This window comes from Typha latifolia, chromosome 11, assembly GCF_019914945.1.
Source record: "Typha latifolia isolate L0001 chromosome 11, TyphaL0001v2, whole genome shotgun sequence".
Lineage (NCBI taxonomy): Eukaryota > Viridiplantae > Streptophyta > Magnoliopsida > Poales > Typhaceae > Typha > Typha latifolia.
The window spans coordinates 10,253,781-10,278,527 of NC_133096.1; the positions used below are offsets into that span (position 1 = coordinate 10,253,781).

The 24,747-nt window shown below is 39.3% G+C and overlaps 4 protein-coding genes and 1 long non-coding RNA gene across 10 annotated transcripts; 1 reads left to right on the forward strand and 4 right to left on the reverse strand.

Annotated features, from left to right (window-relative positions):
* Positions 1 to 122: 122 nt before the first annotated feature.
* On the reverse strand, positions 123 to 3,286 carry LOC140797459 (probable acyl-[acyl-carrier-protein]--UDP-N-acetylglucosamine O-acyltransferase, mitochondrial). Of its 5 annotated transcripts, none has more exons than XM_073150900.1 (10): positions 3,163 to 3,286; positions 2,999 to 3,081; positions 2,493 to 2,617; positions 1,698 to 1,806; positions 1,364 to 1,456; positions 1,177 to 1,293; positions 1,006 to 1,089; positions 829 to 933; positions 506 to 587; positions 123 to 435 (listed from the first exon to the last, which is right to left on the reverse strand). In XM_073150900.1, the coding sequence occupies exons 1-9, from the start codon at positions 3,260 to 3,262 to the stop codon at positions 549 to 551; spliced, it is 855 nt and encodes a 284-aa protein (XP_073007001.1). In that variant the 5' UTR covers positions 3,263 to 3,286; the 3' UTR covers positions 123 to 435; positions 506 to 548. The 5 variants fall into 5 exon arrangements, with proteins under 5 accessions (XP_073007001.1, XP_073007000.1, XP_073006999.1 ...); XM_073150899.1 differs by having other exon boundaries at positions 123 to 441; XM_073150898.1 differs by having other exon boundaries at positions 506 to 592.
* Positions 3,287 to 3,743: 457 nt separating this feature from the next.
* LOC140797458 (RGG repeats nuclear RNA binding protein A-like) lies at positions 3,744 to 7,143 on the forward strand. The gene is made up of 6 exons (XM_073150895.1): positions 3,744 to 4,197; positions 4,365 to 4,764; positions 4,887 to 5,025; positions 6,241 to 6,399; positions 6,475 to 6,537; positions 6,679 to 7,143. The coding sequence occupies exons 1-6, from the start codon at positions 4,029 to 4,031 to the stop codon at positions 6,874 to 6,876; spliced, it is 1,128 nt and encodes a 375-aa protein (XP_073006996.1). The 5' UTR covers positions 3,744 to 4,028; the 3' UTR covers positions 6,877 to 7,143.
* A 750-nt stretch (positions 7,144 to 7,893) lies between these two features.
* Positions 7,894 to 13,380, reverse strand: LOC140798098 (inactive protein kinase SELMODRAFT_444075-like). 2 transcript variants are annotated; one of them, XM_073151836.1, is made up of 10 exons: positions 12,486 to 13,374; positions 12,112 to 12,343; positions 11,684 to 11,838; positions 11,508 to 11,602; positions 10,260 to 11,299; positions 9,627 to 9,787; positions 8,961 to 9,037; positions 8,729 to 8,876; positions 8,404 to 8,553; positions 7,894 to 8,319 (listed from the first exon to the last, which is right to left on the reverse strand). In XM_073151836.1, the coding sequence occupies exons 2-10, from the start codon at positions 12,296 to 12,298 to the stop codon at positions 8,092 to 8,094; spliced, it is 2,241 nt and encodes a 746-aa protein (XP_073007937.1). In that variant the 5' UTR covers positions 12,299 to 12,343; positions 12,486 to 13,374; the 3' UTR covers positions 7,894 to 8,091. The 2 variants fall into 2 exon arrangements, with proteins under 2 accessions (XP_073007937.1, XP_073007936.1); XM_073151835.1 differs by having other exon boundaries at positions 12,112 to 13,380.
* Positions 13,381 to 18,547: 5,167 nt separating this feature from the next.
* On the reverse strand, positions 18,548 to 20,247 carry LOC140797462 (pentatricopeptide repeat-containing protein At2g15690, mitochondrial-like). The gene has a single exon (XM_073150905.1). The coding sequence runs from the start codon at positions 20,172 to 20,174 to the stop codon at positions 18,759 to 18,761; it is 1,416 nt and encodes a 471-aa protein (XP_073007006.1). The 5' UTR covers positions 20,175 to 20,247; the 3' UTR covers positions 18,548 to 18,758.
* A 766-nt stretch (positions 20,248 to 21,013) lies between these two features.
* Positions 21,014 to 24,485, reverse strand: LOC140797465 (uncharacterized). Its single transcript, XR_012110666.1, has 4 exons — positions 24,357 to 24,485; positions 21,467 to 21,559; positions 21,250 to 21,364; positions 21,014 to 21,156 (listed from the first exon to the last, which is right to left on the reverse strand). It is a non-coding gene; the product is annotated as an uncharacterized lncRNA (long non-coding RNA).
* Between the last annotated feature and the right edge of the window lie 262 nt (positions 24,486 to 24,747).

The following is a 24,747-nucleotide window of genomic DNA, read 5'->3' on the forward strand; positions in this document are numbered from 1 at the left end:
TCATCCTACTATATACCCAGATTTAAACGCACGAGCCCCCCCTACTATATACCCTTCCAGATGTGGGCGAAAAAAATACAAAGAAACAAAGAAAAACCACCAAAAATGCACAAAGGTTGATATAGCAGCAACATAAAATGTATTGTTGAAAGCAATATACATGCAGAATTTTGATAGCTCCGGAATGTTTAAATGTGGCAACAGTGATTAAGTATACATGGCCTCAGCAAAGTTTTTCTTGTAATGTATGTCTAAGATCTTGCAATGATTGCATAGGGGAACTCCTTGATTATACTTCTTCAAGAGCAAAATTGAATTTCTTCAAGAGCAATTCCAATTCCTGAACTTGCATATTCCACGACGACCTTCCTCAAAGGAGTCACGAATGGATTGGACCATCGAGGATACAGAAGAACATTCAGCTAACTCCTTTTCCTGTTCCTGTGATGTTGCAGTTACTTCCATGAGTGATAAGGACCACATAGAAAAGGTAGAACATTATTACCATTTCGGCGAGTCTGTCAATAAAGCTCCCTGAGTTTGTATCATCACGCATGAATATCTGTTGGTAAGCTCTCCTCATTCTCCTAATCTTGATTTTATGAAAGAATAGTCAGTTCAATATACACTGCTCAAGGTAAAATCTGATGGAAATGGCCAGATCCAAAGAGAATTCATGACTAGTGGGTAGATGGAATTCTAAGAGAGAAACTCAGATGAAATGAGTGCCAAGTTGCATAGTCGACTACTAATTTCTTCATAAACCATTATGGCAATATAAGAAGTCTCCAATATAACAAACCATGCTATAATGTACGTAGTGCTGACCTCCATGCTAGAGAAACCATTGCGTCGAAGACCCTCTAGATTCAAACCACGAAGCTCTGCTCTATCACCTGAAACCATCATATATTTCGGTACATCTTGCGCTATCTGTTTGAGTAAAATGGAATTAAAATGTGATAACACAATAAGAATAAACCAAAAGGTCAACTGCCAACATACCACAGAACCTCCCCCAAGAAAAGAGTACGATCCAATATGGCAAAATTGATGAACAACAGTAGCCCCAGCAGTATGAGTATAGTCCTATAACAGTAGCATTTTATTGAATTTCATTAAGCATCCTTAATAAAAGAACAAAAGAAAAGTAAATCAAGTAAAAGAAGCACTCACTTCTACTACAACATGGCCAGCTAGCAGAGTATTATTTGCAAAAATGTTATTGTTACCCACTCTGCAATCATGGGCAATATGACAAGCGCCCATAATAAGGTTGTTGTCACCAATAGCCTACCAATTGAATGACCATAAGAAAGGTAGTAAGTTTGTTAAAATTGATGAACAAACATTATCTCAATACCGTCTTTTCACTTGATTTAGAAGATCGATGAATGGAGCTATACTCTCTGATGTCATTGTTGTCACCAATGTGCAGAAAGCACTCATCGCCTGGCTGAAACAAGAAATACTCCATTAGACCAATATTCATAGAAATGATCCAAATTTCACTAGGTCAAACTTGGTGAAACATGTAAACCTGATAAACATCAACCTTAGTGAGGGCTTAAGTAGTTAAGTGTCCACTAATTTAAAACGTGAAACTAAATTAACTAACCAACACACTACATTGGAAGACAACATATCATCTCACTAAGACATGATGTAAAGTCATCAGCGATCATGGAATAACAGACCTTATATTTTAAATCCTGGCACTTTGCTCCGACAACTGCATAGTGTCCGATAACATTATTACTTCCAATAACTGTCTGACCGGGCAGATCCGCACCAACAATAGCACCACTACCTGACAATTTCAATTTCCAATTCATGAACAATCACACAAAGAATATCTATAGCTCTCCTTTAGAATGCATGATCAGATAAATCATTTAGCCAAATAACAAATCTGCAAGAACTAAGAAAGCATAATTAAATGCAATCAACAGCAGATGATTACACTTGGTCCAACCAAAGTTAACCCTTAAAACAAATAAAAGAAAAGCAGGAAAGTGCATCATCAAAGAAAATCAAGATGCTTGACAAAATGTGACCAAAATGGATAAGGAAAAAGGAAGGGAAGAAAATTTTCAGAACGAAAAAGCCAGCTTCAAATTGATCCCAAGTCCTTACCTAGCTAATCTAAGCTACCTTCAAGTTTCTGATGCTGGAAATTGTGAATGCATTATAATTGCATATGGAAAGGATGACCGGTAGAAATGATTTTGGCAAATGAAATTTTTATCTTTGAAGAAGGATGAATTAAACTCTTTTCAAACCTCCTAGTACTATTTTATGTGCCTTGCACATGTTGGGAGGAAAAATGTTATTGATATCTTGTTCAGTTCATCTTCTTTTGTGCATTCAATTTTTCCTCTTTCCTTTTCCTAGTCACAGAAGGTCTGAGTCAAAAGGACATAATAAGCAAGTACCTTGACAAATATAACACACAGAAATAACACAAACAAAAGGATTTACATCCCACTTACGCGAGAATGACACATTGATCTCCTAACTTAGTGTCCCCCATTATATGGCTCCCTGGGTGCAATTCACAAGCATTGCCAATCCTAACAGCAGCTCCAATTGTACAGAAAGGCCCGACTGAAACCCCCTACAAAGACCAGAAGATATAAGTAGTTCCTTCCTTTAGTATCAAATTGTACTGCTATCAAGTAATGAGCTCAAACCAATAGAACTAACAGGCGCGAGAAACTAAACAACTCAAAACGCATGTCTCCTCTTATCCTATCCCTAAATAGTGAATAGTAAATTCCAGAGGATTCAACTTTTCTTTAAAGGCTCTCCAGGAGTGAAGGCTCTTCAGGTAGAGCACTACACTGGGGGCAATCAAATCTTCTTTTTTCATTTAAAACGCAAAAGGAAGTATACTACAAGGAATTTCAAGAACTGGCATGAATTTTAATCGTTGCCAGCCATTGTTCTATAAATGAGGACTCAAATAACACAAATAGGGTCAAGAATCCAACTTCACCTCCCCGAGGACCGCATCAGGATGAACAACAGCGGACGGGTGAATGCAACCGGAGCCTCCTTTCCTGCCTTCTTCCAGGGCATCTGATGTTTAAAACGAGATATTTCGTTATAAATTTTAAAAAGAGAAAAGGATAGCAAAGAGAGAGGAATGAACCAAGAAACCTCCGTAGAGAAGGCGTGAAGTGATCAAGCGCCGGATAGAGAGTGACGAGACGCAGCGAGAGATGAGGGGAGAGAGGAGAGCTCGAGAGGAAGCAGCCATGGCGGCCACTGCCCACACGAGGGAGGAGACCTAATTCAGTAAATATATAAATAAGCGCGTGGGTCTTAGGCGGGCAACCGGGTCGGATCGAATAAAAAACAAGAAGCATGAAAGAAGAACCATTCCTATTAGACCTAAACGCAGGCCACTATCCTAATGTTAGAAAGCCCGTTAGCCCACGGCCCAAAACTCGCTACATTTTAGGGAGCATGGAATTGCAAATTTGCAATTTAGTACTGTTAATTATGTTTGCCATATCACTTTCCAAGTTGGTAATATATACATTCACCTTACCTTACCTTACCTTACCTTACCTTCTTTGCAAATTTGCATTCACTATCAATAATCAATCGATTTCGCTTGTTGGCATAATATGAGTAATATCAGCCGTTCGATCTCGCTTTGACGGTGTTCGTCTGATCCGCCAACCGGTACATGATAAGTAGCATTACGAAAACACCCTTTTTCCTGTAACCGAAGCGTTTCTGTGGTGGTATTAGAGTAAATCTGTTCTAGGTTTATGGGTATTTTCGTCATTCAGACGCCTGGAAGAATAGATTACTGCACCCGAAGCGAAGAGGAAAGGATGAGGTCTTCTCTGTCTTCATCATCGCTTCCCCCAAAACCCTAGCTTTGTCCTCTCCATAGAGGTTTCTCACCATCGATTCGAAGTCTCCATGGCGATCGAGTTGTGGAAAGCGTTATTCTAGTGCTAGGTTTCCACCAGCTGTCTGGCCAATCCCTGTGTGAGGACTTATCAGTGGAGATGGCCACGAAGAACCCATTCGATCTCCTCGGAGACGACGACAGCGACGACCTATCTCACCTCGTCGCGGCTCAGCAGCATAAGACCGAGAAAAAGCCGGCGTCCGCTGCGGCGGCGCCGCCAGCCGTGGCTAAGCTGCCGGCCAAGCCTGTACCACCAACTCAAGCTGGTGAGTTCCAAAATGTTCGTTTTCTCTATTGAATGATTTTTGCAATGGGTACTATGCAACATGTGATTTCGTTGTGTTCTCTAATGAGATTTTAGAGATTTATACTACCAAAGTTGGTTTCTTCTTCCATCTTTCTGTGGGTTTACCTTTTCTGGCATCGTTTCTAGTTAAGGAGGCGAGGGGTAATACTGCACCGACAAGAGGTGGGGCCAGTCGAGGCGGGTTCGGGCGTGGTGGACGCGGACAAGGGGGTGGAGCAGGCCAAAGACGAGATTTTGGGAACGGAAGTGGCAGGTTTTCCGGAGGATATGGTGGCGGTGGGGGTGGTGGAATAGGAGGAGAAGATGGCGATGCCAATAGACCTCTGGAGAGGGACCGTGCGCCCCGTCAGCCCTACCGTGGAGGCCGTCGTGGTGGATATGGGAGTGGGGAGACTGGAGGTGACTCTGAAGGGCCGCCGCGCCGTATGTATGAGCGCCGCAGTGGCACCGGTCGTGGGTATGAGATGAAACGTGAAGGTTCCGGGAGGGGGAATTGGGGAACTGCAACTGATGACACACTATTGCAGTTAAGACCTTAAATTCAATTCTTCTATCTTCTTCTGATGATATTTATATGCGAGGAAAAACTTTGTTGTGCTATTGATGAAGGAAATAGAAATCAAATGATGGTATTGTTTAATTGGTTAGGGAAACTGAGGAAACGATCAACGTAGAAGAGAAGGTTGTGGTTTCTGAGAAGCAGAAAGAGCAGGAAGATGTGCCAACACCGGAGATAACTAAGGAGGGCATTGCAAATGAAGCAGGGGAAAAAGAACCAGAGGATAAGGTATTGTTTCCTCATTCCTGGTCTCTTCATGTTTTTGCTGGCTCTGAAAAGGTGTTTACATACTTATCTCCAGTCATGGCAAAGTAGAGATCTTAAAGTCATTCTTTTGTCCAAGTTGCGTATTCTAGAGTAAGATATGTGCTTTTTGAGATAATGCCAATTCCGTTATCTCTGATGTTCATTTTAATCCATCAATGTAGAAATTAATGGCGGTGTGGTTCAATAAGACATGTAATCTCTTTATCTCTTTTGATTAGGTAATTCATCTCAATTGCTAGTTCATTAGAATGGTAGTGTGTATCAAGTTGTGGGAGTACATCTAGATCTAGTGACTAGTGTTGACAACTTTGGCATTGGATAAACAACTATTGTTGATATGTAATTTAGATCCCACTGTTCTACTAAATTCCTATATAGTTCTGTAGACCTGGTATTTCTTCAGCTGGCCACCCTATATGCATTCCTTGCCCTCTATAATTTCAGCAGATAAGCTTTATTCACTTCTCTATGTTGGTTAATGAACATCATCCTCAAAGGATCTTCAAAGTGTTCTTCAAGGCCGATCCAATGGGTCTTGCTTGGTGTAAGCTAAATATATGGAAGACTCTATTTCACCCGTCCGATAGCAATTACTTTTATTTTGTAGCAGATCAAGGCATTGATTTTCTCTTATTTTTCAGTATAAATTCAAGTAGCTGCCATACAATAAACTTATTGCATAAATATGTATGGATGTGTGTTGTAATCTCTCAGCCTCTCCTTTTCCTGTCTGTGTGTGTGTATGTGTTCATTGTACTTCAGAAGTGCTACATGTTACTTCATTTATGTTGTTAAAATTGTACTAGAGAATTGGTTTTGTTTAGGCACAATTTGGCTGAATGAGCATTTCTTGCTTGCTACACATTAGTTTTCAATTATTAAAATCTCTTGATAGCTTTCATTCATAGAATAGATTCTTATTTGGCCCACTGAGTCTTAAAAATGGTTTTTTTTTTTTTTGTAACTCTTTGTATTGAGGGGCAGGCATGTTAAGAGTGAACAATTACATCGTAACATGTTTCAACCTCCTCTTGATGTTCTCACAATTCAGTTGTTATTGGAAGTGAAGATCCGTTTAGTTATGAATTTCAAGCATCCTTTTCATACTAACTAGTTTTTTCTTTCTATTCTTGAGCACTTGCAGTCTCTCATATTACTTTAAGCTAAATTGTGTAGGAGATGACATTGGATGAGTATGAGAAAATAAGGGAGGAGAAGAGAAAAGCGCTACTTGCCCTGAAGTCTGAGGAGAGGAAGGTTGAAATAGATAAGGAGTTGCAGTCAATGCAGCAGCTTTCATTGAAGAAGGGTAATGAAGAGGTCTTTGTGAAGTTGGTAAGATCGTTCTGGTATTTGTCTATGTATTAGTTTTAGTGTCTTTTTTGTAATAATCATTTGTCTTCTTATTAGGGTTCTGATAAGGACTCTATGAAAAAGAAGGAAAATGCTGAGCGTGATGAACGAGTAAAAAAGGTATCAGCATCATAATTCTTTTTTCAATAATATCTTGAGAGTCTTTGCCTGTTAACAATTATAATATTAGTGGAAGGGATTGTCTGTCTTTGCTAGTTTGTCAGCCTGAATGAGTTCCTAATTGTCATCTTTCTTTGCTAGTCTCTCAGCATCAATGAATTTCTAAAGCCAGCTGGAGGAGAAAGGTCTTATGGTCCAGGCGGCCGTGGGCGCGGTCGTGGCAGAGGGCGAGGCGAGCAAGGAGCATTTGGAGGCAGTTTTGGTGGAAGCACAAGAGGACTGACTGCCGCACCTTCTATCGAAGACCAACAACAATTTCCTACGCTTGGTGGAAAATAAAGAACATCATGTGTTCCATCTTTACTGCCCCCCCCTTCAGTTTTGTTATTTCCTACCTCACGAGGATTTGATAGAATAATCGTGCTTCTTGTTCTTTATTTATTCGGTCTCTTGTCTTCAGGGATGTATATCTGACTTAAGTGTTCGAAACAGTAGAGTCTAATTATGTGTCCAGACCGTTGCTTGCTAGTTGTTATTATGTTTTTGGAATATCCTCGCCTTGCTGATTCTAGCTTTTATCAATTTAATTGATCTTGTTCTGTTCAATATGTTTTTTGGGGGTAAATTTATACTGTTCGAGTGCTTCTATACGAATGCATGAAATATATGGATCTACAATTTGACGGAATAATTTACTTCTCTTCACTTTGAATTGAAATTATTTTAATTTGAGTTTAAAATAAGTTTAATTTTAAGTCTCTTTAAATTTGTTAAATTTAATTTAGATTTGAATCAAGCTTAATTTAAAATATATATATTAATAGAAATTTTTATTTAGAAAAGATATTATAAGATTAATATTTAGAACTAAATTCTATAAGTAATCGAGTAGGCTCATGATCGATCTTAATTTAAAATTATTTTTTTACTTATTTTAAAAGATTAATCTCGGGACTGATGATCAAGCTTAATTTAAATTATTTTCGAACTTATATTTAAAAATTAAACTCGACCCACCTTAACCGAGATAGCCCGAGCTTAACCGAGCTAGCCGCTTGATTAAACTTCAGGCTATGATTTGCAGGAGACATATTGCTGCATCAGTCATCACTTCCGCAGTAATGATTTGACATTTTATAAACACTGAAATGATGCTTCAAAGACAAGCAAATGGATGTCAAGTCTCGTCGGACGTAGCATCACATCACACCAAAAACAGTTCTTTTTTACTTTCAGATTCTCCTTTTAATTCTCTCTGGAAGAGTACTCTGTAAAGATGACACTCTGACAGTATTTTGATGAAAATATTACTTGCGCTGCATTCACAGCAAAAACAGTAAACCTGAGATTCGTAAATTGATGATAATTATGACATTTCTTCTATAAATTAGAACGTACGTAACCATGTAACGGCAAAATGATTGCTAAAAGATGCATTACAAAAGAGAGAATAACAGGAGATGGACAAGGAAAAGAACAGAAGAAAAGACTGGAGAAAGAATACACAGTGAATTCCGCATGTCTATGAGAATAACATGCTCTTTAAGAGAATCTTCAACATCTGCGCATGAGGTTCTCCCTCTCTCGACCCCAAGTTGCTCTTATAGCCTCATGAGATCCCGCCTTAAGTGCATTTGGAGCCTCCTGTCTCACAGGACCACTATACTCTCGATGATGCTGCTGGTCTGGCAGAATTCTTCTACTCCTATTTCCGGTTTCATAATTAGGTGTAGAAGCGCAACCAGATTCCATGACCATGTCGCCCTCCAATATGCGCAGAACCTTGGTAGATAATTCCACAACAATATCAGCACTTTAGCAGAGAACAATCATCAAATGTTATCGATGAATATTCTTCAGACTTACCTGAGACATTCGAGGCCTTGCATGTGGATCGCGTCTGATGCACAACAACGCTGCATGCAACATACAGTAGACCTCATGTTCACAGTAAGAGGTTCCCAGACGAGGATCTATGAGCTCATCAATTGCATATTCTTCCAGTAAAGGACGAGCCTGTTGCAATTAACAGAACATGCAAAACCAAAATATTATTCTCTTTTTCATTGTCAGTAGTCGTTAGATAGACAGGTAGTTCACCAATAGATAATAACTGAGATTTGAGCAGATGAGGTGGATAAATTTATGTTATCAGAATTTCGTATGTCCCATACAAAACATATCAACTTACCCATTCTGTGAGGCACTGTTGACCCTTTGGTCGGTTAATATCAATGGCCTTCCGTCCAGTGACTAGTTCCACAAGTACCACTCCAAAGGAATAGACATCAGCCTTTTCTGTTATTTGCCCACTCTGAGCATATTCTGGGGCCAGATACCTGTGAATCAGTTGACAAATTAGATTACTCCATTTCCTCCCATAAAAGATATATGCATATTTCATGTTTCATCTTAACATTTACCCAAAAGTGCCGATTACTCTAGTTTCCACTCCCATGTCTCCATCAGGCTGCCACCTAGCCAAGCCAAAATCTCCGACCTTGGGAAAACAAATGATACAGGTCAGATTGCATAAGAATTTGCAGTTCAAACACTGCTTCAAAATCAAGATGCAAATGGAACTTTTGTTTGATTAATGATTTTCAATGAGAACCATAAGTTTGTGCAGCTGTTCATGCAAATGTAGTTTGTGCAAATGCCGCTTCCAGAAAATGTCTCAATTTTTATACTGTCCTGTCCTTTGATGAATGTTTTATAAAAATGTCATTGCAATAAAGTGAACAAGATATATTCTAACAAATCATCAACATGAATGTGGCATAATGAGATCAACAGGGAGTAGATTTTATTAAGCTAATCTTGCAGAAAGAAAAGACCTCCAAGAATAGAAAGCAAATCCTATGGTAAAAAAATAGTCCGCTGGCCTAGCAAACTCAAGAAACCAAAACTGTTGAAAGGGCAAGAAGGTTGGGACAGAGAAATAAGTGTGTATATCCAGACTTGATTTGAAGGTTTTGATCATGCTCCAGAAATGACCATCCAACATGCAACAAGAAAAATCGTACAAAAGAATAAACAAAATCTAGCTACACCGACATAAAGTCCAAAAGAGGAGTAGAGGGTCATACCAGTGGTTCAAAATCATGTGTGACAAGAATGTTGTTTGGCCTCATATCACGATGAACTATGCAACCCACTCTGCACTCTTCATGAAGGTATCGCAATCCTCGAGCAGCTCCAACGGCAATCTTTTGTCTTGCGGACCACTCCAATGGTTCTCTATTACGACCTACAAAACATCCAATATCACAAAACAATAATGATCTTAGGGACGACCCTCAGGAGAAAGGTTCTGATTTAAACTATAAACAATTTGGCGATTCAGACATCAGCAGGCTGATGGATGGCACTGGAGTGCTCCATCCAGGCACTTCTATTGTGCAGACTCCAAGAGTATCGTTGTGTCAAAGAATCAGCCTATTAGCCGCATTAGCAATATACTATATCCAGAAGACTAGTGAAAAAACATAATTTTTTATAACTTGCCAATTGACATGACAATTAAACTCCAAAATCGAACTATATTAAAGAAATGGTAATAAAAAGGGATTATTATACTATGATGTCCTAAGAAGAAAGCTGATCATGATATCACCCCATGAGCGCTCCTTCAGCAACTGTAGGATTAAGCATTTTCATTTATCTGGCTTATGAGAACCTGAGCAAGGCATATAACACATGAACAGTCAATAATTACTTACCATAAAGATGAGAATCCAATGATCCATTGCAGATATATTCATAAACCAGCAATCTCCTATTATCCTCGACACAAAATCCGATCAACATTACGACATTACGATGTTGTGCGCAGCTCAGAACTTCTACCTCTGAGCAGAACTCGTGATCACCCTGGGAACTAGCAAGTTTGTGTTGCTTGACAGCAATTGCCTGACCATCTGGCAGAACGCCTCTATGAACAGATCCAAATCCCCCTTCGGCCAAGAAATTTGCTTTTGAGAAGCCACCAGTAGCAAGTTCCAGTTCAGAGTAGCTGAACCACCTCGGAGGTTTTCCAAACACAGGTGCTTTATGTTGACATATTGAACATAAAGGAGGTGGCCCAGGAGGTGCATTTCTAGATAATGACACAGCTTCTCTAACATTTCCTCTGAAGTTTATGTCGGATCTGCTGCTCAAAGTGCCAATTCCAGCCTCCCGATCAAGTTTAGAGAATTTCTCCAGCAAAGCTTTGGAGGTTGGGATACAGATATTACTATCTTGTCCTTGAGAAACTTTGGGGACCCGTTTTGAGGATGAGCATCCACCACAAAGGATCTCTGCCATCCAAGGCTGAAAATCTAAGGTTGCCGGAGGGCTTAAACTTTCACTATCAGAATCTGAGCTATTTATATTTAAATTTTGGAGTTCATCCTTACTTTCTGGCACATTTTTCGTAATGCATCCATTCATTTCAGAAGCACAAAAAGGTGAAGTTCCAGGATCTGAACTTGAGACAGAGGATGTTCCAGCTTCTGTACCAGTGAAAGGTGTCTCTATTTCTGGGCTACTAGATGGCGTTACTGCTGGCCCTCGAATGGACTTCCGAGGTTCTCTGGTATCCTTTGACGTTTTACCTATTGACTTATCCAACTCAGCCGTTAATGGACAGGGCAATCGAGACTCTTTTTCGGGAGACCCAACCAGGTTTAAGCGAAGAACTTTTGGTTGAGAACGCTTCATGACAACAATGTTGCATTGTAGCTCTTCCATGCATCGCTTCTCCTCATGTTTCAGATCCCTGTACATAAGTAAGACAGACCTCTCAAGAAATTGAAGCAAAAACGAAAAATACAAGCAACCATCCACTTTGAAAATAAAATATGGATTAAAAAGAAAAAGGAAAAGCCAAAACTACTAAGAAAATTTGAACAGCACAAGTTATCTCAGTATTTCAGAAAGAAAATATTTCAGTCTTTCAGAACAGAATGTCAGAAGTTAACAATTACTTATCCAACACAACCCAGTTTGCCTGAGAACGCTTGGATTCAGCAGCCACTGCACCACAAGGTGATCCAGAAACAATCTTTATCTTTACATTGATCTACAGGACAGTTGGAAGAAATTGATTTGCTAGTCAAATAAGAAAACCAAGCAGGACAAAAGGCAACAATAATTCACAAACCTTACTAGGGTCATACACATCATGAAGTAGAAGCATCATCTGAGAACATGATTCTGTAATATCAGATTTCTGCTCCAAAATAGTACCAGAATGCGACCTCCTGTGACCACTTGCACAGTCTCCTGAAAATCTTGGAAATCCCCATAATTTTCTACCTGAAATATGAAAGACTAATAAGGTTATAGGTCATTAATATGATAACTAATAGGACAATAAAAGATCAAGAACAGAAAGATATTGCAGAGAATCTTAAAAATGAGGTCCAGAAGATATGATGGAAGCACACATCATGCATTTCCAATTTTAAGATAAGAGAAAAGTCGTGTTCGTCTATGCTATATAATTAGTTAGCTACTCCAAACCGACAGAAACCGGAGTAAATTATAACCAAAAAAAAAAAAAAAATGGAGAACTTTGAGAAATGATACCAGAACTCTGTGGAAGAACGACAACCAGAAGTGTGATGCAATCGCCAGGTTGAACAACATGAGTTAAAGCCCACACGAGGGCGGTCTTCGGGATCTCTTTAGAAGCCTTAATTGCGACCACGACCTTCTCGGTGGGATCACCGGCCTTGTCTACCTCCCCACTCTTCTGCTTCTGAGTAGAACTCATCTCGCCCTTCAAGATCCGACCAAATACCCCCCCTCAATTAAACTACTACGCAGCAGTCAAAACAAGAGAACGATGAAGCCCAGCAGTAGAAGAAAGTTAAGAACCAAGGCAAGACAAAACTCCTCATCACTGCAATTGCTAATGTTTCCAGGCAGAAGTGCAAACCGACATCGGAATCAAACACTACCTGTTGCAATCACTGTTTGTAGCAATCATGGTAGAAGAAAGACGCTTTCAAACTGCTCAGATGTTAGTAGAACTCATTTACTCCAACCAACCTAAATTTAATATCCTCGAAGTTTCTTTCATTTCTTATTTCTTGTACTCTCTCCAGCCCAGGCGCTCGGTCTGGTAGCTGGACTAGTGAAGAAGATACCTCTTTTTCTTACCCCCGATCAAACGCTATAGTCCAATAAAAATGTCCAAGCTGTAACTTTGTAATGCAGTTGGATAGTAGAAAAGGTAAAAGCAGCTAACAGATAATTCAAGCAAACAGATGCACTGTTCTCGTGAATGTACCACCACTGTTGATGGAAAACGACGGAGAAGAAAAGGAATGCACCAGGTCAGCTTCTACAGTAACAAGCTCCTTGGGCCCTTGGAAGTTATGAGAGGATTTCAAAATAGAACCCTAGAAAATTTTGAAACCAAAAGCAGTTAAACCACCGGTAAGAAGCTTAGTTGACCTCCAAATCGGCCTTCGACCAGCTCACCGAATTGATAAGAGAACTCGAGCAAAACTAGAATCGAACGAAGGATGGAAAACTTCAAGATTTCTTCCTTGGATAACTCCCAGATAGCTTTCCAAAATCAAAATTTTTCTACTTCACGCACCCAAAAGACCAGTGGTATACTCAAATCCGAGCTAAGAAACACCACTCCACGCATCCAAATACTACCTCAGAAGAGTACCATTTGAAATCGATCCAAGACCAGGAAGAAGAGCAGAAAAGGCGCGAACTCGAGGACTTCCAAATGGAGATCACCGGCGCTTGATCCTTCCTCCAGATCAGGAAAACTATATAGAAACTCTAACCTTAATCATCTTCAAATGGAAATAGAGATCTCACTAATTCCCCCACAAAAGAACTCTCTCCCTTGGTTACTCCATTAACTATAATACCGCAGATCGCCGTCGAACAGTACTCCTCCAAAAGCACCCCTCCACGTCTATCGTTATTACGAAAGCGCCCTGGTCCATATTTAACGGCACAACTGGATCAGTCACAGCCGTTTAAGTTATATTACAATAATTTCCATCTCTCACCTTATTTTTATTGATTTATTCCGTTTGAACCCTGCCTTTTCATTATTTACAAACAAATGGAGCATTACAAAGTTGCTTTAAGCTGAGCAGGGTTAAGGTTAGAGGCTGCTCGCCAGACTAATAATTGGGTTTCTGTAAAACAATTTCAGGAAAATTACCGGGTGTGAAATGAAATTTTGCTTGAGTAAAATTTTCACGTCCATTTGGTACAACCTCCAGATTGGCGTTGTTAATGTGTCCACTTGACCGGAGTAATCCGGGGTCCTGTTCACAATTAAGGCCAGATTTGTCCTGCTCACTGATCAGACGGCCCAGAGACGACGTACACCGGTACACGTCGTAATACAGCTTCATCTAATTATGAAATCTTGTTCGACTTCTCAGATCGGACGGTGGAGACCGGTAGTCCAGATTCGATATCTGAATCACGTGAACAGAGGATAACATGGATCAGAGCCGTCAGTTTCGTTTTTTGGGTCTCCAGAGCCTGACACGTACTCCATTGCTCGTACGTCTCTTCAGACCGCGGGTTGCGTGTCACCTGCGGCTGCACTTGGGCAGGCAATTCATCATCACAATTCCGGGAAACGCGGCTGCCTGTGCGGGAAACGGATATTTAAATCAAAAAGATTTGTTTTCCTTTTTTTATATATATAAAAAGAGAGAGAGAGAGTGAGAGAGAGCTGTATTAATGATATCTTCAACCAGGATCTATAAATATCTTGAATGTATTAATGAGAATAGCAACGGTGAATCTGATGAAGGACGATATCATATCTATTATATTCTATATCTCTTAAATCCGTACATTGTAGAATTTTTAATGTAACTTTTTCCTTTTAACATTTTAGGTTTGCAAAATTAATGGCACCTACCTCTTCATAAATTGGTTGGCACCTTATTACGATAAGAGAAAAAGAAACTCATTGCCTTCTTACGAGATTCGCGTTTCCCGTCACGTTGGCTTGCACACCCATTAATTCCCGCGCACATGGCCTCGCAAACGTCGTAACTTTGAGGCTACGTTCGTAAATAACTCGACTCGACAAGGCAAGGGCATTTCTGCATCTCTCGAACCCACGTGGGAGGAGGGGGGGAGGGGTGGGGGGACCGCAGACAGATGGGCCCCAGCCGCCGCCGTTACCTCCCCGTCATCATAATTGCACGTCAATTCGAACGGCGGATTACGGCGTTATCCTGTGGTTGGCGTCACTCGCGGATCGGGTCAAGGATCGGAAGGTTCTAATATAAAAATAAACAAGAATATAGAATGGGTTTCGTTGTGATCTTATAATAGATGGGATTAGTCCCTCTTCCGTGCATCGCAATTCATAATTAATGAGAGCCAGTGTTAAAATACTAGAAGCGGCCGTATATTTAATCAGATCTTATTGGGCAATTATTTAGTTAATTAATGGGGGTTACTTGAAAACGTTTGTTAGGTGGGTGGGAGTTGGGAATTAATGAGTTCCCGTCCAAAGCCCTGGATTTGTCTTCTTCTCCACCTAAGCAAGTCTGATTAGTAGTTACGGCAGAACACTTCATGCACGTGTCTCGGGTGCTGGTCTTTTTGTTTTTGTGGGTGGGATTTTGTTACAATAGCAGTTGCACTAAAGTTAGTCCGACTGCCCTGTATAACATTATACTAATCCCTATAATTAATTAGTCTACTTTCTTGCACGTAATGCTCGATAATCTCCTATCCGTCAGCAAATCTAACTATATATATATATATATATTTTTTTTTTTTTTTTTAAAACATCATCTCTGCATGAATGATTGGTTCATTACGGTCAGGGAAATGCATCCAAGATGCCTCCTTCCTTGGCGCCGGTATCGACTGTCCCGAGAAACCAAGTGGGGTTCAAATGATAAGGGTCGTAATTCGTGAGGCTAAAGTGTGTGATTCGTAGTTCAAGAAAGATGCTTTCAGGTCATCAAAAATCCTGATTGCTTGACACTACTTATCCAAGAAAGATATCTCTGGTCCACCACTCTCCCTCCTCCCTCTCCCCTCCCCTGAGATTTGAATGTTATCAGATGGCTTTTTCTTTACTAGTTTTGGCTTTACTCCTGTCCTGGGAGTGATCAACTTGCCACAATTTGACAAGCGTCAGATGTCAAAAATCTTTGCAAACTTGCTTGCTTTCTAACAACAAAAATGGCAAACGACTGATATAAAAGAAAAAGTGACATGAAGATGTACTGCAATAAACAGTTGGTGTTGGTTAGCATTCACATTTAGAGAAGATGCCAAGTTGACACCTTTAAATGCCCACCGCTGTGTGCCAAAATTTACTGCAAATGGTTTGAGTTACTACTACAAGTCTCATCTGCAGTACGTGACAAGCCTGTCACCTACCAAATTTAATTAAGGGGGCCCTCATCAGCAGAACTGCCCGACCATAGGAGGAGGAGCAGAAGGGATATGAACTCAAACTCAAATTCAATCTCGAACTCGAAATTTAAACTTGGCATAGAGGGAAAGCAATGGATGCAGGAGAAGCAGGGCAGCAACATGTGCCCCCCGTGTTTCCTCAATCAACCAGCGGCAAGTTGGCTGCTGTACTGCCAAATGAACGCCACGTGCAAAAGATGCCTTCAGTTGAAGTTGGCATTGAATAAGGGGAGGATCAGAAAACCACCAATAGATTCGCCAAGGGAAGCCATAAATCCATGAAATGAGATAGTCGAGTAATGCAAGCAAGTATACCTGACATGAACTGAAGTTTTACGAACGTCTCTAAGTAAATCTTATTGAGGGATACGGAGTCTATGATGGGTTTGTGCAGCGAAATTGGAGGTTTTCAAGGCAAACAGAAGCTTGTGTGTCCCCTTCCTCAGAGCAATCTACCCTCTAAATGCAGGATCATGCCTTCCGACTGCTGAAAGATTCACTTTTTGGAGACTTTAATTTGTGACCTATTTACTTGCCTTTTTGTCAAGTAAGACAACTAGACGAGCATCTGCATACAGTTCTGGCCAGCCACCAAAATCTAGCAGATCAACTGGGCAATCTCTGTTCAGCAATCAGCATCACATGTTAAGATGGATTGCATCGTGTTCTTTTGGGATGAGCACCATTGTTATTGGAGGACATTGTGATGTGCTCTAAAGAATAATTATGGAAGTTTAGAGGTTTCTGTAGATTTATGCACACTGACACTGTCTCAGAAGGACTCAACTGTAACAACTGCATGCAGAGACTTGAAGCCACAAAGTAGTTGATAATAAAGGATTAGCGCAGAGAAGATCCAAACGCCTAAACAGTGGGAGACAATCCAGATCATTTGGAGAAAACAAGAGCAGAGATACTATTTCAGTAATTTCATGCAATAATGTTAGATGTATTACAACCCAGAACACCATCCAGGCCAATCAGCTTTAGACCAGCATTTCAACTGTGGAAATAATTGTTCCAATGGCGACAAGGAAAGTTAAGAAAAAGAAAATTGATTTATTTTGAGTGAGTCATTTTTGGAGAAAAATCACCATGGTAACAAATGGGCATGGACATTACAAAAATTCATGGACCTTGGCAGGCTTGAACATATATATATATCTGACAAACAGCTATAGTAATTATGTCCTTTTCCAGACTTATAGAGCAATCTAATAATGCCCTCTGAATTACTCATTGCAGGGTGCGCAATGACAACAGGATTTATCTTGCCTCAAGAGCATCCATATTCTTTGATATCAATGCAATCACTTCATGGCATTTTAACTCATCATTTGTTCATGTATAGATCCAGATTGTTTCTAATATTATCTGAGACTGCATTTTTCATCAGAGATGGTCATCAGTCTGCATGAACACGACTGCAAGCATCCGAACCCTGAAAAACAAATTCAACTTGCTGAAATCAAATATACTTCCATATGAGTCCAAGGGTGTGATAAGCAACTTTAATAGTTCTAATGTACGATATAGTTACCCATCATAGTTTAATAGTTGTGCCATACTTTGTGGATATGAGACACTCATTGAGAGGCCACATCCCTCTTCACTCCCTCTTCTAATTAGACATCCAAAAGGAGTGATGGAGAATGTTTTGTTCATGTGTAGTTCAATACATTGAATTTACTTGAATGTGCAATCCAAATATGAATTAAACAAATAGGCAATAACATATATTAAAATATAACCACTCAAGGTCTAAGCCAAAAGCAGATAATGCATGCAAATATGCAATGATGTAACCATTTATCTCTACATCCCAGTCCGTCACCCAATACTCAGTCTGAGCCCACATACCTGACTCACTTATTCAGCTTGGCTGCCGCAAGCCCACAACCATGATTATGTGGCTACATCACATAAGCATGGCATATGCAGCTCAACTACATGACAGCCGAACATCATGTTAGTGGTGCAATTCCTATGTGAGAAGGGTTACCCCCTATAACTAGACAATCTAGGAAAGAGTTGTTAGTCTTCTAGCTCCTATAGTGTCTACAAATAATCACATCTTCAAATTTAAGCCATATTACACAATCCATAAGCTTGATCTGATCTATCGCATCCCACTCTGGTCTCCAATGGCTCTTTTGTATTGCTGTTTCTATACTTACGACATCTGTAGCGCACAATACAATTATGTCCTTACTACCCCTTGTTCTAACTAAACAATACGAAAAAAGAACGAAGGATTGAAAGCATGACAGTCAGTTAAAAACATTTTAATCAAAAAGATGGTATTATTCTCCATGGTATCATGCTCCAGTAGCTCCACTACTCACTACTGACATCAATGGAGCATTTCAACCAAGAATGGTACTTGAAATGCAACTGGCATGCATCTATAAGAGCTGATGAAGTAGCTTGCACTAGTTTACAGAAACAGCGGATCAATAAGACTGTATGAATCAACAAACAATTAATCACTCCAGAATTAACATATTAAAGGAAAATTATTAATGTCATATATCACAAAGAAAGCTAAAGGAATTATATGACTCAGAGAGTTGAGACTTCCATATTTGATATCAAAGTAGAATTTCACTTCTAATAAAGTCTACAACCAGTCAAGCGGACACCACAACAGAAACATATCTTCAGATATGGACATACAGTTCCACCACAATAAATGTTGCCATGCATTTTTACATTATGTTGGTGAAGTAAAACAAAAAGGTTGCAGTAACATACTCTATCCAAAGGATATAATCATATAAATCATTTGTAGAACTTCACCAATAGTCTCCACAAGAGCACTTCCCGTCCTTAAAGTGATGGAACCGCTTGTTATCCCTAACAATCAGCTCTCTCCCAACAATCTTCGACATGATCTTGATTGCATTGTGGCAATCACCGCATATCCTGAGGTTCTTGATGATCCGAAGGGGTGTCCTTGCTGGGGTACTGATAAGGCCATAAGCAATTGCCAGCCGCTCACTGTGATATAGCAAAGCCTGCTCCTTTGCCTCCTGATCAATGTCATGAAGCACATATCTCGTATCTGGCACATATCCTTGCTCCTTCACAACCTTCTTCTCAATCTTTGGGGGTAATCTGTACTCCCCCAACTTGTTCCTCCCATCAAGCATGTTGATGCCCAACCGCCTCTTGGGCGGTGGTGTTGGAATCTTGTTTGCAACAGCTTTAGATGGATCAATGGACACCAAGATTTCCTCGACCCGATCTTCGAGATCAACATCACCCTGTGCCCGAGCTAAGTTCCTCATCGACTCCCACATAGCAGCAGGCGGTTCAAATGACAACTTCTCAATGAACTCCATTGCCTCATTAAGGTGCCCTGACTTTCCCAGCACTTCCAGCATCCCAATATAATGCTCAATCCCAGGAGCAATCCCATAATCCTTAAACATAGAATCAAATTGGATGAAACCTTCCTCAATGGCCTCTGCACTGGCACAAGCAGATAAAACCAACAGAAAAGTTCCAGCATCAGGCCGGATCCCCACATTCTTCATCTGCTCAAAAAGTTGCAACCCTTCATCTCCCAAGTTGTTATTCGCATACCCCTCAATCATCAAATGCCAGGAATCCATATTTCGGTCAGGCATATGATCGAACGTGCGGCGGGCATCAACCATGCTGTTGCACTTGCCGTACATCTCCAAGAACTTATTATTAATCTGGAGGTCAGCACGGAACGGGGACCGGAGGAAGAAATCGTGGATCTTTTTGAGCTCCTCGAGGAGCTTTGGATTGGAGCATGCGGAAACAAGGGCGAAGAAGGTTGGTGGATCGGGGCGGACGCCTTGGTTTAAGAACTCGACAGCCTCCTTGACCTTGCCCTCACGGCAGAGGGCCGTGAGGTCGACTGGACCAGGAGGAGGTCCTGCCGGAGCCGGAGCCGGCGCCGGTGCAGGCGTGTTCAACGGAGGACGTTGGTGGGTCTGTGGGCCCCAGTTGTTAGGATTTCCGTGGGATTGGGGATAGGAAGGAGGAGGCCTCGGCGGCGAATCCTGGCGGTGGAAGCTGTTGGTGGCGGTGGAGAGGAGACGAGGTGCCCCAGAAGGGAAAGATGGGACATTTAGGGTTTTGGGAAGGAGGAGATGGGAAGCGGAGAGGAGGCGTACCTTGGAGAGGGTAAGGGCGAACATGGAGGTGCGATGGATCACGGCGAAGGAGGATGCCATGGCTCGACGAAAGGAGAAACCCTAGGGTCCGGATCGTATTTAGGATAGGGTTTATCGGAGATATATATCGGTGTTATACTTGAATCACAGCGGTCCATCTCTACTTATGATGTAAGGGGAGGAGATATTTCCAATTATTTGTTATCTCATAGTAATATGCTTTTATTTTGGGTTTTTCTTTCAATATATAATAAATATTATTTTTGACGTAACTATCTCGGTGACGTTTAATTTGAAACACAATACAAAAGACTTAAAATTTAAATTAAATAGCTTATTATATTAGCTAACTCTTAATGAGATATTAGTAACTTTATATCAAAAAAGAATTGACTTTTTGCCTATCCTACTATATCTAGCCTTCTGAAATATTAAACGTATATAATATAACACTAGAGAATTATTTACTTCAAATCTCTAAGGTATAAAATTTTCCAAAAAGAAAATTCTCCAAGATATCCTATCTATCCATCAAACAGCTGCCACGCAAGCACTAAATATATATGCAACAAACGTAGTAGATAGAGTGATAGTGCACAAAGGTTACAACCCCATACCCATGCCATATTGCCACCCTTAAAGAAATGCAAATTAATACATCTAACAAAAGAACAATGTGAAATGGACAATTTTCACTGAAATGCAACAGCAAAATTTTCACTAATATTCGCATCGAGTTTTGCATACATCAGATCTAATTGGCTTGGAGCAAATGAATGGGATAATTGCAATCACATTTCCATACAGCATGATCAAACTCTAGTGATGATAAGATCCACAAATCATATACATATCAGAAGCTTTAAATTTCAGCCATTTGCATCTATGATCAGACAAATGGTTTCAACACTCCAATGGAAACTTGCTAATTGCTCTTATCCTCATATCGAGAATTTGATCCATTTCTGTCAACATCATGAAAGAATGCCGGTTCCTGGTATCGCCTCAAATCCCTGGAAGTATTCAGCCTCTGCCTTCAGCCCTGAAGATTTTCCAGGGGAAAAGATTAGAAAGTATGAAAATTATTCAAGTAATTGCAAAAGATGTTTAAATGATGTAGCAAATTTCTGCTTACTAGCAACCACATAGGTCTTCTTCTATTCATCCTGTAGAACTAGCAACAATTTTATCTGTGATTCTAAACCTGGAAGTACCTGCTTGAGGGGATTTCAGAGGCCCACCTCTTTATACTGAAGCAAATATAACATCTGATACAAAGGTTAGTTTCACTAAATTTCTTAAGATCCTCTTTGTTGACTAGTAGAGCAAAATAAGTAATAATGGTGGCTTGCCGATGAAATGCTTCCGGTGATGCGAGAGTGCAGAGTGCTTCTGTAGCCTACTTTATATGCTCCCTTAATAGTTGTCCTGATTTTAACCCTCTCCTGTAATGCAAGTCAACAAATTCTTTATTTTCTTGGTTTCTAGTTCTGTCATGTATCTAACTCTCCACCAAAATCTTAAACAAGGTTGCACGAGGGTTGAGTAAACGCTGAAAAATTATGCAACTACCTAGCTAATAGTAGAGCTATAAATTCTTTCATAATTGATTCCAAGCCTATTTATTAACCCAAATGTCATAATTGAGTCAGTTGCGGATAACCCCATACTATAGCCCAATTAGCCAATTAGATAATCCAACTGACCAATTATATAAAACTTTCATCAACTGAGACTACTTAAACTTAAAAAAACAATTACATCAATTTAGACCACAGATAAGCCTAATTAAGCCAACTGGACCACAATTGGATCCAGTTGAATTAAAAAGCCTCCAATTATGTTCAGGTAAACAATGACACAACCATTGACGACTAACTAGCTTTCTGATAATTACAAAATTGATGTCTCGCCTTCATGAAAGTTGTGATAACCCACATTTAAAATTAAGAAACATAGATAATAATAAAAATAGAGATAATTAGATAATTAGAGATTTAATTCTACACTATATCTTTTGTGATTTGGATTATATTAAATTTTTTATCTATAAGGTATCTTTTTAAACAAAAAGGGAGATCAAAATCCTACCTTTATGGAATTAAATCTCTAATTGTCTCCAACTTTATTGTTATCTATATTTTATCATTGTTTTAAATGCAGGTTATAACAAAAAGACATTCCATTCTATTTGACCATCTGGCTCACTTCATAATTCCATTCAACCAAAATAGCAGACTTATTTCCTTGTAAGCCTCTAATGAGGAACTTGTACCTTAAAACTATTAGAAAAGCTATAAGACCACCATCCGGAAGCAGAATGGCAATCTTTATGAGGGTTATCATCCATCTATGACTGAAATGTTGTTTGGCAAATGAAACAAAAGGGCTAATTTGAAAACCATTAGTTATTTATCATGCATGGGAAAACTTTTAAAGCATGTCTCAAGGGCGTGAGACGCGTGACACCCACATAGTGTGTATGGTCTAATAAAAATGGCTCTAATAATCATTCTACAGCTCTCTTTCTCTCTGACCATTTTCCTCTGTTTGCAAGTTTCTTGATCAATCAAGGAGTGACATTTTATTGCACTGCCAAACCATATTACAAATGGTGTGTATAGGCTCAAAACTGGGATTGAACCTTGGAGGAAGATCGATCAAGAAACCCTACATGAGAGTGACATCTTATTTGAGGTAGTGCCTTACATACATCTCGGGCTCAGCCTCTATCTCTTACTAACTCTTACTAACAATAACATGCATTTTAGTTGGTACACAGCCTGTAGAGAAAACTACTTGAGCTAGATGTTTATTACCAATTTTTTGGATGTGAGAGTGCAAATTCATCAAAAAACTAGATGCGAATATCTCTTTCACATCCTCATAAGCAAAAACAACCTCGCCCGACCAGTTGAAAGATACTTTGCAACCAAAATGTACCTTAATGAACTATAGTTCTATTAGTCATTCGGATGAGCCTTTATGCCAATAGGATAGCTCAAAGTGAATGATATATACTCCTACAATAATAAAAAAACACCGTATGCATAAAAAATCCAAAAGAGCTCAACCACAATGCCACAAAATATTTTTCAACCCATGCTGATGCGCTGACATCTGACATGACAGTGTCAAAAATATAAATTGTATAATTATTAATAATAATACTAAACAAAATTATATTTTTACCCATGCCACGTTAGATGTCAACGCATCCGCATAGATTGCAAAGATATTTTCTATGGAATATGTAGCATTTCTTAAAATAAATTGTCAAGTATATAGATAAAGGCAGGTAGGGCATCTATATCCTTATAACTACATCCATTCAAAATTTCAAAATGTAAGTCCATACTCCTAAATAAGTTTTTGACTAAACTACTACTATAAAAAAAAAAAATTTACAGAAGTACTACATTGTTGAAACATATTAAAAAAATACTATGCTTTCTGTCAACTCAGCGCTACGCGAAAAATCGCTATCTAAGACAACGATTCGTAATGAATTTATCAATTTACCAGCAAATAAAATACCGTTATTTTCTGTAAATAAATTGCTCCCACGGAAAGCAATTTATAGGTAAATCCCATCTCTCATTCACAAAATTTTATAAATATTCTAATATAAATCGCTTTTCGTGAGAGTGATTTATTTATAAAAAACCAGCAATATTCTATTATATTGGGAAATTAAAAATTCATTAAAAATAGTTGTCTCAAATAACGATTGCCCACATGGCACTGAACTGGCACAAAGTGTAGTGATTTTAGAATAAGTTTAAAACTGTAGCATTTCAAAAAGTATTTACTATAGCAAAATTAGTTTGGTCTAAAACTTCTTAAATCCCTAGAATTATTAGGCACCTAACATGACAATAACAACTCTCTCAAAACATTCCATTAACCCAATCTGATGCGCTGATATCTAATATGACAATAACATAAATTATAATTTAGTTTTTTATTTCTATCAAATTAGATGTCAGTGCATATCAGTGCATTTGCATAGGTTATTAGAATGTTATGCGTGGAATTTCAAGCATTTCCCTAAAATAAAATTGCCCGTGCCTATTTTGCTCCCTAAAATCAACATATATTTTTTTTATTGCTTTCAAACGATCCATTACCAAACTCTACCAAATGATCACAAAAACTTCACATATCAAGTCATATAGATGAATGCAGCTAAAGCTTCGACATTATCTCTACTTGCGATTAAGATCTATAGAAACATATTACCAATCTTCTACTAGAAGAGGTTTAGAGGAGGAGAAACACGTAAGTTTTCCGAACACAGGCTAGCCGCGGAGCTCGTTCCTTCTATCGCGAGTATGCCGTCGCCGTTGCGGACATGTCGACAGAACTAGGGTTCAAATGAAGCTCTCTTTATTGGATGTGACTAATAAATAAGGATCGTTATCGGGTCGGATAAGATCGGATAGTAATAACCTGTGCCCAGATCCGCTTAATTTCGTACTTTGACCAGATTGTATGAAATAATGAACGCTCTAGAAGTCAACAACTTAAATGGTTGACCTAGACTTTATTTACTTTGGATTATGCAATGTCATACGCATATTAAACAAAATCAACTCTTGTCATGATAAATTTAGGTAGAATTTAGAAACAT

Coding starts and splice junctions, on each gene's coding strand:
- LOC140797459 (XM_073150896.1), bottom strand. CDS start 3,262: ATGGCTGCTTCCTCTCGAGCTCTCCTCTCTCCCCTCATCTCTCGCTGC. Junction 1,807..2,492: donor GATCAATGTGTCATTCTCGC/GTAAGTGGGATG, acceptor ATTGTCAGGTAG/TGGTGCTATTGTTGGTGCGG. Junction 442..505: donor TTGACAGACTCGCCGAAATG/GTAATAATGTTC, acceptor GCAACATCACAG/GAACAGGAAAAGGAGTTAGC.
- LOC140797458 (XM_073150895.1), top strand. CDS start 4,029: ATGGCCACGAAGAACCCATTCGATCTCCTCGGAGACGACGACAGCGAC. Junction 4,765..4,886: donor ACTGATGACACACTATTGCA/GTTAAGACCTTA, acceptor TTAATTGGTTAG/GGAAACTGAGGAAACGATCA. Junction 6,400..6,474: donor AAGAGGTCTTTGTGAAGTTG/GTAAGATCGTTC, acceptor TCTTCTTATTAG/GGTTCTGATAAGGACTCTAT.
- LOC140798098 (XM_073151835.1), bottom strand. CDS start 12,298: ATGAGTTCTACTCAGAAGCAGAAGAGTGGGGAGGTAGACAAGGCCGGT. Junction 11,839..12,111: donor CGTTCTTCCACAGAGTTCTG/GTATCATTTCTC, acceptor TTCATATTTCAG/GTAGAAAATTATGGGGATTT. Junction 9,038..9,626: donor CACATGATTTTGAACCACTG/GTATGACCCTCT, acceptor TGTTTTCCCAAG/GTCGGAGATTTTGGCTTGGC.
- LOC140797462 (XM_073150905.1), bottom strand. CDS start 20,174: ATGGCATCCTCCTTCGCCGTGATCCATCGCACCTCCATGTTCGCCCTT.